At 35.5% G+C, this 12,733-nt stretch overlaps 1 protein-coding gene across 1 annotated transcript in view; it reads right to left on the reverse strand.

The window, feature by feature from the left end:
- TOX (thymocyte selection associated high mobility group box) overlaps nucleotides 1-12,733 on the reverse strand; it is a 218,214-nt gene that overhangs the window by 75,866 nt on the left and 129,615 nt on the right. Inside the window, exon 3 of the mRNA XM_026692343.2 lies at nucleotides 6,547-6,789. Coding sequence (XP_026548128.1) covers nucleotides 6,547-6,789 — 243 coding nt within the window. The remainder of the gene's footprint in view (nucleotides 1-6,546; nucleotides 6,790-12,733) is intronic.

A 12,733-nucleotide genomic window follows, 5' to 3' on the forward strand; every position in this document is an offset into this window, starting at 1 on the left:
TAAAATGTCAGTTTTACGTAGAATAAAATAATGTGTTATCATAGAATCTCCCCAGGGATCAGATTGGTCCAACTATGTTGGCTTTTCAAAGGCTTTTAAAGACATAGTTTTGTCATGGGACCTGGCACAATTCATGCAATGTTTATGTTGTTTTCCTGTTGTGATTTTGTTTTTCAGTTTGGCTAAGTATTATGCTTTTTTGTTTTTATGTTATTTATGCTGCTTTTAATTGCTATTATCCACCCAGAGTCATGAATTTGAGATGGATAGCCTTATCAATTAAGAAAAAATAAAATAAAATGTTAGTTTTACACAAAATAAATTTAGTTTTATAATGGAATAAAAAAAGTGAAAAAGGATGGATTTTGAGGAATGGTTGGTATTCTGGATAGAGATGGGCCTGCCATCCCATTAACAACCAGCAGAGACAACGTTGTACATTTCTCGTTTGCTTGTTCTCTTTCACAAAACATCTCATTGCCTATAACTAATTCGCTAATGCTTAAATATGAGCAAAGAAATTGCCTCAATGAATTATCCTTTCATTGTAACAGTTTTCTAATTTTTAATTACAAAAAAAGTCATGAAAATAAGAGAAAAGAAAAAAATTCTGGAGTAACTGTACCAGTATGGAGAGAAAAGGCAAAGTTTCAGGAAGCAATATTTTCTCCAATAAGGAGGATATGTTTAAAATGATGGGACCTTGGTGCTTTTTGAGCTTGTTTCATTGCAGACATTTCTTTACCAAATTAGGTAACATCACCAGGGCCAGAGTAATACCTTGTTTAAGTAATGAAACATCTGCAAGAAAACAACAAGCTCATGAAAGCACCAAGGAACACTTAATATTTTCTTTCATGGAGTTAAACCATATATGTTGCTCCCCCACTTGATTCTAGTCTGACTGACATTCCAACAGATAGTCATTGACAGAGGTCTTACACTACTAAAAAGTGTATGGCCTGGCAGAACAATTGCATAATGAATTGTTTTGTAATGAGTTGCCAACAATTGGCCCAGCTAATAAAATAATGTTGACATTTACTGAGATATAGGGTCTCCTCAGCAGATAATGATCTTCCTAGAATCATAGAATCAAAGAGCGCTATTTTGACCATTGACTCCAAACCCATGTTAAATGCAGGAATTACTCCAACAGATAGCTGCATCATAAAGATGAGCAAAACATTTGAAAGAAGAGTTTTGCAATGTACAATATTTATTGGGTTTTTCCATAAATAAATTAATAGTAAGTAAGAAAGTAAATACAAAGCAGTCATGCAGTTAAAGCAGTTAAAATTGCTGCTTTAAAATTGTTTCTGAGCTGTTTTCACAATCATGTCCTTTCATGGCAACTGAAACTGTTTATTAGTTGTGTATGCCCTCACAGAAAAACTGGGAATATGTGAAGCAGACATGCAAAACTTGCAAAAGAGTTATCCTCATCAAGAAAGGTGCTACAATCACACTGGCATATATGGCAAACCACTTGTTTCAAATTTTTGCACAGACCTACTGTCCGGAGTTCCCTTGAGCACATTCACCGAAAGAAACTCATTGTTCTGAGGACTGGCTCCAATGTTAAAATGCTGTCTCTGATTTGAAGTATTTTCTAAAATGTAATCTTCATTCCTGCAACTTAAATTCATTATTTCTGTAATCTGGGAAGCTTTCATGTAGTTTGAAACAAAAGAAGACATGCCTTGACCTTCTTTTGCCTTCTTGAAATATGATATTTGATCCCCATTTTCTAGCCTTCATGTCTCATGAAAAATATATTAATCTTTTTCAATCTCTCTTAATAATACTTAATACCAACTTCTCTGCTCATCTTTGTTACCATTTTCTTAACCTGCTTCAATTTCTGAGGATCTTTCTTAAACTCTGAGGCCCAGAACAGGTAACGAAAAGATGAAAAGAAAAGAGAATGGTATAATTGCTTCTTATCATTTAGAAAGTTTACATTGCTTGAGTAAACCTCAAATTGCATTTACATTTGTTTCTATCCAGATTACACCAATGTCTTATGTTTAGCTTTTTTTCCTCTCTGAGGTGACAGCACTTTCTTAAAACAAGAAGGTTATACCTTTCAGTTTTCATCCCATCTCTATGGCCTTACAAATATTGCAATCAAGTCTCATCATAATCAGCACAAAAAGATACCTTTGTATGTGCAGCTTGGGTTAATTTTCAATATGCTACACCACACAATGTCTTCTTTGTTACTCTGGTTATTGCTTCTGTGCCACATACCCAGGATAAGAAAAAAAGATGCAAAAAAGAAAATGAAAAAGTATTTCTTTGTTTTAAGACAGATCAAGAATAGCAATTACATCCAGATAGTCCTCAACTTATGACAGTTCATTTAGTGATCATTGGAAGTTACAAAAGCACTAAAAAAAGTGACTTATGACCATTTTTACACTTATGACAGTTGCAGCATCCCTGTGGTCTCATGATCAAAATTCAGATGCTTGGCAACTAATTCATATTTATGACAGTTGCAGTTTCTTGGAGTCCTGTTTTTGCATTTATTTTTTTGATAAGCAAAGTCAATGGGGAAGCCAGATCCACTTAACAACTGTATTACTAATTTAATAATTGCAGTGATTCACTTAACAACTGTGGCAGGAAAGGTTGTAAAATGGGGCAAAACTCAACGACTGTCTTAGTTAGCAACAGAACTGAGGACACAATCTAACACCCTTCTCAGTGAAGAAATTCAAATAAAAATTTCCCCTTCCTTTTCTTTTAAACCATTATTCCATATCTATGTAAAGGTAAATGTTTCCCTCACACATACATGCTACTCATTTCTAGCTCCGTTACAGAGCCAGCGCTGTCCGAAGACATCTCCGTGGTCATGTGACCGGCATGACTAAATGCTGAAGGCTCACGGAACACTGTTACCTTCCCATCAAAATGGTCCCTATTTTTCTACTTGCATTTTTACATGCTTTTGAACTGCTAGATTGGCAGAATCTGGGACAAGTAACAGGAGCGCACTCCATTATGCGGTGCTAGTATTTCGAACTGCCGACCTTTCTAATTGATAAGGTCAGCATCTTAGCCACTGAGGCACTCCTCCCTTCATGTCCATGTAGCAGATCTTAAATAATGCTATCATACCTGTCATCTGTCTTTTCCAAAATTTCTACAATGCCTTCTCCTGAGACTTATTCTATCATCCTTGTTGCCCTCTTGCCCAATTGTTTGGTAATGATTCTTAAAGTGTGTTACCTAGACTTGGACAAAGATTTTGATATAGGTCTAACCAAGGCTGAAAAACAGCTACTACCCTGTTTCTCCAACAATACGGCCTCCCCCAATAGGAAATCCCAGCATGTTTTATAGGCATGAAATGAAATTAAGCCCCTCCCCCCAAATTAAGGCCTATATTAAAACATGCGAAATGGGGGGGAATGGTGGGGGGGCTTGCTGTTAGGAAGTACTTTTGTTGCACACCCGGATATGGTGCTGCCTGCGTTGACCCCGATACGAAGTGCCCCACCAACGCCGAGGTCAACATCCAAGCCATCGCTGCCCGCCTGCCCAAAGATGCAAGGGGGGGAATTAAGTCACCCCCGAAAAGACGGCCTAGCCATTTTTGGGGGGGCTCAAAAAAAAAAAAGACCCGGCCTTATTATATGACAAACATGGTATTATCCCAGGGCAGTAGCTCTGTTGAATTCTACTGTATAGCGCAGTGTTGGTGCGATGTCGGGGGTTTTCAATTCAATGTGTGGAGTGTGAAGGATGTGTGTTTGTGTTTATTTTCATGGTCATGATGTGCACTGAAGATGGTGTTTGATTTCATTGTACGAGGTGGAATGACAATAAAGTAAACTAACTAACAATACAGAATAGAATGGAATTCACAAGCTACATTTATTGATGAAGCTTAAAATTGCATTTACCTTCTTTAATATCTTGTCACACTTAGGATTAATATTCAGTTTCTGAACAACCATAATTCCAAAACCTTTTCACGAGTATTATTACAAAATCAAGTGTACCTCCTTCTTTTCCTGTTACATACTTTTTTTCCTAATAACCTTACATTTTGTTTCCATTATCTCTCACTCTATTATGTATTCACATATCCAGCACTATGATTCCAGGGAAGCCTTCCAAATATAGCTATAAATTCATAGGGCATAAGTAAGCCAAATGTTTTATTACATGTGACTGGTAGTTATACTGAGAAAAAGGCATGATTCATACTTCTAATATTGTGAAATATCATAGCCTTGCATGAATAGTACATTTTAAATTAAATAGCAGCTGATGTTTTTAGATATTATCCAAAAGGATTTTCATAGATAATTTCCTTTCAAAATTACAGAAAGACATGCTTTTTAAAATGTGAACTGTAAAATCAATGTAAAATAATATTGTAAGATCTATTCATCTTTTCTCATAAATTAAAAATTAAATATACTAAAAGTTTTAATTTGTTAAAAAGCTAGACTCTACTGTTTTAAAAAAATCACTTAAAAAAAGCAAATGACTTGAACCTAAATAAACCATGCAGTGTGTTTCTTTCTTCTATTAGGTTATCAATATTTTTCTTCCAGTTTCTTTATTAAAATTCCCTAAGTATCTTGAATAGTTCCCTAACTATAATTCCTCAACTTACAACCATAATTGGGCCAAAAATTTCTGTTGTTAAATGAAACATTTGTTAAGTAAGTTTTGCCCTATTTTATGACTTTTCTTGCCACAGCTGTTAAGTGAATCATCATAGTTGATAAATTAGGAACCCAATTGTTAAGTGAATCTGGCTACTCCATTGACTTTGCTTGCCCGAAGGTTGCAAAAGGTGATCACATGACCTTGGGATACAGCAAGTCATAAATATGAACCAGCTGCCAAGCATCTGAATTTTGATCACATGACCATGGGGATGCTGCAAAGGTGGCAACTTTGAAAAATTGTTATAAGTCACATTTTTCAGTGTCATTGTAATCGTTGTAAAATGGTCACTAAATGAACCATTTTAAGTCAAGGCCTACCTGTATTTACTTTTTCTTAATGACTTTCTCAGTCTGAATATCCACAAGCTCTCAAAATTCTACTGCTCCTTCTTTGAAAAAAATAGATATGAAACATCAGTTCTTTAGGGAAATACTTGGCTTCCGAACTCTAGCCCTCAATACAGAAACAGTCTTGCGATATACCATTACTAGAATCCAGTACATATGTGTTAAATACTATTCTTATCCTCCTAAGATCTTCATAGGATTCAGATATTTTTCTTTATATCAAGTCTGCATTCATTTCATCCCAAAAGATGAAACTTGAAGCAGCATTTAGACTCCATGTAGGAACAGATATTAATTCAGTCCAGGAAAAAAAAGTATATAGTAAGCCACCTCACATAAATTATTCTGGGTGGCTTAGAAAATTAAAAATACTCTCCCTCCGAAACTATAACTCTTCCATACCCAAGGATAAAGTATTAACTACTAATAACCCATAGTGGCAGAACTCATCCCCCCCGAATGAAAATGCCTGCAGGAACAGCAAAGTCTTCAATGCCTTGCGAAAGGCTAACAAGGTTGGCCCATTTTTTTTATTTCTTTCATTAGTTTTCAGTGAAATATTCTAGTTTTCATGATTCAAAGGGCTATTTGATCGTTAACAATTTTCTAAAATTCAGTAGCCATGGAAATTAACCACACATGCTGAAAAAGAAATATTGAAGAATACCATCTCAAAATCTTTTCCCAAAGAATAAATATCCTATTTAATGTTAAAAAAAACTTGAGCTAAGAATACAATTACCCTCATTATATTCTAAATTGCCATTCAATAACAACAAAGTTCATTCATTTTAGTTGAAACTAGCAATGCAATCAGAACTCTTTACCTAATCATGCATGGTTTTATTATAAATTCAGTTCTTCTCTGATTTTTACATTATAGATTATTTTTCTCCTTCCTAGCATGTCAAATATGAGACAATCTGGAAAACATTGGCACATACATTCTGGACTTTGAGTGGCATGCCAGAGGCTGTTCTCCAGAAAGTAGATGGTACCACAATAGTTTATAAATTTAATTTAGTTACATTTAAGGGTATTTAAAAAGACATGATAGTAAATATAGTTAATCTCTATATAATGTTATCCTCCTGTAAAATAATACAATTCAGGAGCATTTACTGAGGACCATAAATAAGGTTTTGAAGGACAACCTGAAGTCTTGAGATCAAAGGCTACATACCAGATTGCAAGGTGATCATCCATTTTATTTATTTCTGGCTTCCAGAAATTATATACAGTACAGCAGTGTTTTATCTGCTGAAGTATCCACAATGGAAATGCCTTTCTACTTCTTCCACAATATATATGATTTGGGTATAATTTTTTTCAATCCTCAAATCTCTTATATAAGGTATAATTTAAAGTAAGCTTCTTATCAAAGTACAAATAGTACATTCATTTTAAACAACATATGTTTCAAAAATCTCCTTTAGATACATAAATGCATGCATAATATATGCACACAGACACAAACACACATGCAAATTAATAAGCTTACCACAGACAAAGAATTTGAAAGCATCGTTCCATCTTGGCCAAGCATATTAGAGACTGTGATTTCAGGTAGATCCATATTTTGGGGGTGGAATGGAATCAGGCCATTATGGTTGAGAGGGTGACACAGTGAAGGGTAACCAGATTCCGTGTCATTCAAATGCACTAGTGAATTGTCAGGTAATGAAGGTGGAGTGATGGGAGGTATGTTAAAATCTTCACTTTCAAGGCTTGGACCAGGAAAAGACTGTTGAAAGATGAAAGAAAAGTTTTAATTAAACTATGAAAAGCCAAGTAATCCATTACTACTTCAAACTGACAAAACACTTTTTTAAACACTGTAAGCAATATAAAGTTTACAAGCAATATAAAGTTTATGACTGGCATAATGTTAGGAAATAATTCTTTACACACTTTAAAGTACCGATCTACTGTATTAAGGCATCTGTATTACAATGAATGAGAAAATAGTTCTCTTGGAGGTTTAAAACCTTTAATATTTTCACAGCTTCCATTAAGTAGAATTCTCTCCACCTCAGTGGCTAAATTTAAGGCTTCATTACAATTTTCTAAGAGCCTTCACGGGGCTGAATAGGAGCTAGAGAAGTGGAATTCAATTTATAAAATTAATATTAGATCAAAAAGCCCTCCTAACACTCATTACCACTCAAGAGCAGAAACAATACAAGTGGAGAAAATCTTGTTCTTGAACGTTTTTCTATAGTGCATAAAAGAATAATAAATTCAATTTGCTACATCCAGTGAAAATTAGCCTTAGATACTGTTGAGGTAATTCCCCGTTCAGAGAATGAGCGCATACAGGGAGACATATTTGAGAGAAGTGTTTGAATAATACATACACAGTACACAGATACACTGTACAGTAAATGTAGGTTTTTACTTCCAGAAAGGTTTAAGCAAAGTCCAAAATAAGCAATCCAAAGTCATTCACAAGTAAATCAGTCAGTTTTCAATCCAGGGATAATCCAAATATCAAAGTCCAGTGTCAAAAAACAGTTCAGTAACAGACTTACATTAAATCCAGTAATATCAGTCAATTAGAAGAAATGGAGGAATAGCAATACTTTCCAACAGAAGGAAACTGAGATACACTCACACTCTCTTCTGAGACTCAGACTAAACAACCCAGGTTTCTGGCTCCATCTTATGGCCATTTGAGAAACCACACCTAATTACAGTTTACATTTTCTTAAAGATACAGTTTTAAAATGTTTATCTTGGTTTATATATTTCTAGCCCAAATAGTTGTTAGGTGACTCATATTCCTAACAGATACAAAATGTGCTATATGAAAATACAGCATTTCTGATTCTGCTATTTTATGTTAATAAGAACAATCTTAATAGTGAATACTTATGTCCATCCACAATTATTGGTAATGTCAACTTAGTTAATCAGAATCTTTGGCCTTGGCCAAATCTAACTATTCTCTTAAGAGGAGCTGAGTGGCATGTCTCTCATGAAAATGAAGAACAGTAGACCAAGAGGCTATGATAGCCTAAGATTGCTTGAAAAGGAGACATGATGATAGAGAAATGCAATAAGTCTTTATTTAATTTTTTTACAAAAAATCGTTAAAAGTTCTTCCCAAAATGGGTTAATCAGGGCACGATCATTCAAATGCTCATCTCTGGAATACTACTGGAAATCAACTGCTGTATATATATACTCATAAACTCAACAATATTCTTACTTCACCTCATCTGCTGGTGTTTCTCTGGCTAACCTGTCAAAAAGCATCTCTAAAACTTTGCAAACAATTCTGGTAATTTCCAATAATCCTTTATTTCCCTCAATGAGCAGCATGAGCTATTTGTCTGCTTTTTCAGCAGACTAATGACAACGGTGGTCTTGGTCCAATCTATAGAAAATACCACTTGAATCTAGTAATAAATGATTTACACTGCATCATGAAAATCAAGAATTGATCTTTGGACATCCATCCTCAAAATTTCACTAGTAGATTTTTCTGGACAACAGAGCAATACCGGCTGTGTAGTAACTTGTAGAACTGCTTTCAGCTGGGATAAGGCTTGTCCAAATTATTTTGCTAGCTGCATCATAGCATTGTGCAGTTTGCTATTTGTATATCCATCTGTTACTGATGCATCATCAAACAAATCAGCCCAGAGTTCTCATTCATGGCACAAATGATTAAGCTCAAATTGCTCTATTATGCATTCATTGTGCAAAATCCTAGCTCTCTGGAAAAGGCTCTGTTGTGCTAGCAAAACTGGAAAGAAAGAAAAGAAGAGAAAGACCAGGAGCAAAGTGGATGGACTAAGTTACAGTAGCCATGAGGGCACCATCAGGAGACCTGAAAAATTATGTTAGGGATAGATTATCATGGAGAAATCTATCTATGTGGTTGTTAGGAGTAAAAAAAGTGACATAATCAATCAATCAACGATCTCTCTGATGGGAGACTACAGAGGCATTCAGGATCGATGTCAGCCATTCAAAATAGGTAAGGTCAAGAGACAGACACAGTAGCAATTCGAAGGATTGCTCTTTATTGTTAGGAAAAATAACAGAATCTTGAAAGCCCGTCTAAGCTTCTTTCTACTCCAACTTATATCAAATATAATTAAGGTAGGGTTATTTTGATTTTCTTCTTTACACTGCCCTTTTTTTCAGGACCGAATAATAGTTTTTTAAAGTCCTGCTTAAAATGATTCACTCATTCCCCCCTCATTTCCAAAGCCAAGTCTACATTCCTTTTTAAATGCAAGCTAAGAGAAAACAATTTAGAATATAATGAGGGCAAAATAGATTGTGTGTGTGTGCACAGAAGTGCATACATTGCTCAAATGACTCATATTATGTCTTTGCATATTACTCACCAATTACAAATATTTTATACAAGCTAATATAAAGACATTCACCTAAATGTTGATTTCTCTATTTTCAATTTCCTGCTGGCTGACAATATTAATTAAGCAGATGGTGAATGACTGACAGAACTGGAGTGATAATTTTCTAAATAATAGTGAACCCACTGCACCATGCTGGATGTCAACAAGACAAATGAACATTTCTAGAAAATTAGATTGAATTTTCTTTCCCCAATTTTTAGAGTAAATTGTGTTTATTTTTGTTAACTATTTGTTCTTTAACAAACATTAGCAGTGTAGGTGTTAGCGGTATAGGTGTGACAGCTAAGTAGAAGTTTATATCAGCACTTTAATGGCCAATTGTTTCCTGCCTTTTTCTGCATGTTTACTGGAGCATGCCATAGTGCACATTCTAATGCTCAAAAAGTTCAGAAATAGTTGCTATTTGCTTAGATCCTCTTGTTTCCTATTCTATTTTGCTCTTGTCAAATTTAGATTATAGCTGAGAAGAAACTGCACTGAGTCACAGAAAAAGAAGTGCAAGATCTATTTCACAGACAAAAGCCAGGAAAAGCACTAGGCCCTGATAAGATAACTCCTTCTTGCTTAAAAGTCGGTGCTGACCAATTGGCCCCCATCTTCACCTGAATCTTCAATAAATCACTAGAGATGTGTTATGTTCCTTCTTGCTTCAAACACTCTATTATCATCCCAGTGCCAAAGAAGCCCTCCATCAAGGAACTGAATGACTACAGACCAGTTGCTCTAACGTCTGTAGTTATATAAACTTTTGAAAGGCTAGCGCTGTCCCTCCTGAAAACCATCACGGATCCCCTGTTAGATCCCCCACAATTTGCATACCAAGCAAATAGATTGACAGATGGTGCTGTTAATATGGCTCTGCACTACATCCTACAACACCTTGAATCTCCAAATACCTACGCAAGGGTTCTCTTTGTAGACTTTAGTTCAGCATTCAGTACCATCATTCCAGACATTATTCTAACTAAACTAAACCAGCTAGCTTGTAAGTGGATCATAAGCTTCCCAACAGTCAGGAAGCAACAGATGAAGCTAAGCAGAATCACATCAGATACCTGTACAATTAACACAGCCACTTCCCCAAGGCTATGCGCTCTCTCCACTTCTCTTCTCTTTATACACCAATGACTGCATCTCAAACAACTCATCTGTTAAATTACTGAAGTTTGCAGATGATACAACAGTGATTGGTCTCATTCGAGATAACGATGAATCCGCATACAGATGGAAGGTTGTATAACTTGACTTGTGGTGTAACTGGAACAATGTGGAACTGAATACACTCAAAACCGTAAAAATGGTGGTAGACTTTAGAAGAAACCCTCCCATACTACCACCTCTTACAATACTAGACAACATAGTATCAACAGTAGAGACCTTCACATTTCTAGGTTCTATCATATCACAAGACCTAAAATGGACACCTAACATCAAAAATGTCATCAAAAAAGCACAAGAAAGCATGTTCTTTCTGCACCAACCCAGAAAGCTCAAACTGCCCAAGGAGCTGCTGATACAGTTCTACAGAGGAATTACTGAGTCTGTCATCTGCACCTCTGTAACTATCTGGTTTGGTTCTACAACCCAACAAGACATAGACTTCAAAGGATAATTAAAAACAATTACTACCAACCTGCCTTCCATCAAGGACCTGTATACTACACAAGTCAAAAAGAGGGCTGTGAAAATATTTACAGACCCCTCACATCCCGAACGTAAACTGTTTCAACGCCTACCCTCAAAACGACACTATAGAGCACTGCACACCAGAACAATTAGACACAAGAACAGTTTTTCCCCCTAATGCCATCACTCTGCTAAGCAAATAATTCTCTCAAAACTGTCCAACTATTTACTAAGTCTGCATTACTATTACTATTAATCTTCTCATCATTCCTATCACCCATTTCCTCTCACTTATGACTGTATGACTGTAACTTTGTTGCTTGTATCCTTACAACTTATATTGTTTCCTAGTATGATTTGATTGCTTAGTTGTACCCTATGACTATCATTAAGTGTTGTACTTCATGATTCTTGACAAATGTATTTTTTCTTTTTATGTACGCTGAGAGCATATGCACCAAAGACAAATTCCTCGTGTGTCCAATCACACTTGGCTAATAAATAATTCTATTCTATTGATGCTTTCAATCAGTCATACTTTCAAGTAGTTATTGTGAGTTTTCTTTTTGGTCCTTTGAGCAAACTATTAATTAATGCCCTCACTGTATCATGGATAAGAGAGTAACTTGTAATTAATATTTCTATAATGTTATATAATGGATAAACAGAACAAAGAAAATTGATTTTGCAGAAGAGGAACTATCAGTAACTAACATATGTACCTGATGGCATGATTAATATATTAACAGAATAACAGAGTTGGAAGAGACCTTTTAGTCCAACACCCTGCTCAAGCAGGAGATCCTATACCACTTCAGAAAAATGGTTGTCCAATTTCTTCTTAAAAACCTCCAGTGTTGGAGCACCACAACTTCTGGAGGCAAGTTGTTCCACCGATTAATTGTTCACACCATGAGGAAATTTGTGTCAGGAAACTTTTCCTTAGTGCTAGGTTGGTTCTCTCCTTGTTTAGTTTCCATCCATTGCTTTTTGTCCAGTCTTCAGGTCCTTTGGAAAATAGGTTGATCCTTCCCACCTTCTTTGTGGCAGCTCCTTGGATATTGGAACACTGCTATCATATCACTCCTAGGTTTTTTTTTCACTAGACATACCCAATTCCTGCAACCATTTTTCATAGGTTTTATAATTAACACCTATCCTATTAGCTTGTATTATAGTTAAATGGCAAACAAAGCCAGTCTCCAAAGTGGTTATCCTCCTTGAGAAGTCCTACCCATTCCTACTGTGTTCTGGTTTACCACTGCAGATTTCAGTAACATACTGATTTAAACCCTGTTTTATCAGCACCAGGAATCACCACAACCAAGTGCAATTTAGATATTTTAAAGTAGAGAAATAACAAAACTGAGAGGCACTTAGGGAATTGCAAATGTATTGTAAGACCAACCCTTCTAATGAGTAATCCATCTGACTGGTTAATCAGGGATTATAAGAAGTTGATAGAGAATTCTGGAGACTGAGGAATAAACATCCAGCCTTTTAAACACACCAATATTGCATAATGGTTACTTAAAGTGTTTTATTCCTGCACTCTAGTTGACCTACTTTGTCCTTTTGGATTTCCTTATTCTGAATTTATGAATTCTTTGAACAGAGATATTCTTGACACACAAACTATTATTGTTTGCTTTACTTTTCTTGTTTGCA

Source organism: Notechis scutatus, chromosome 3, assembly GCF_049901735.1.
Source record: "Notechis scutatus isolate UNSWTSFEM ecotype Mainland chromosome 3, rNotScu1.2, whole genome shotgun sequence".
Classification (NCBI taxonomy): domain Eukaryota; kingdom Metazoa; phylum Chordata; class Lepidosauria; order Squamata; family Elapidae; genus Notechis; species Notechis scutatus.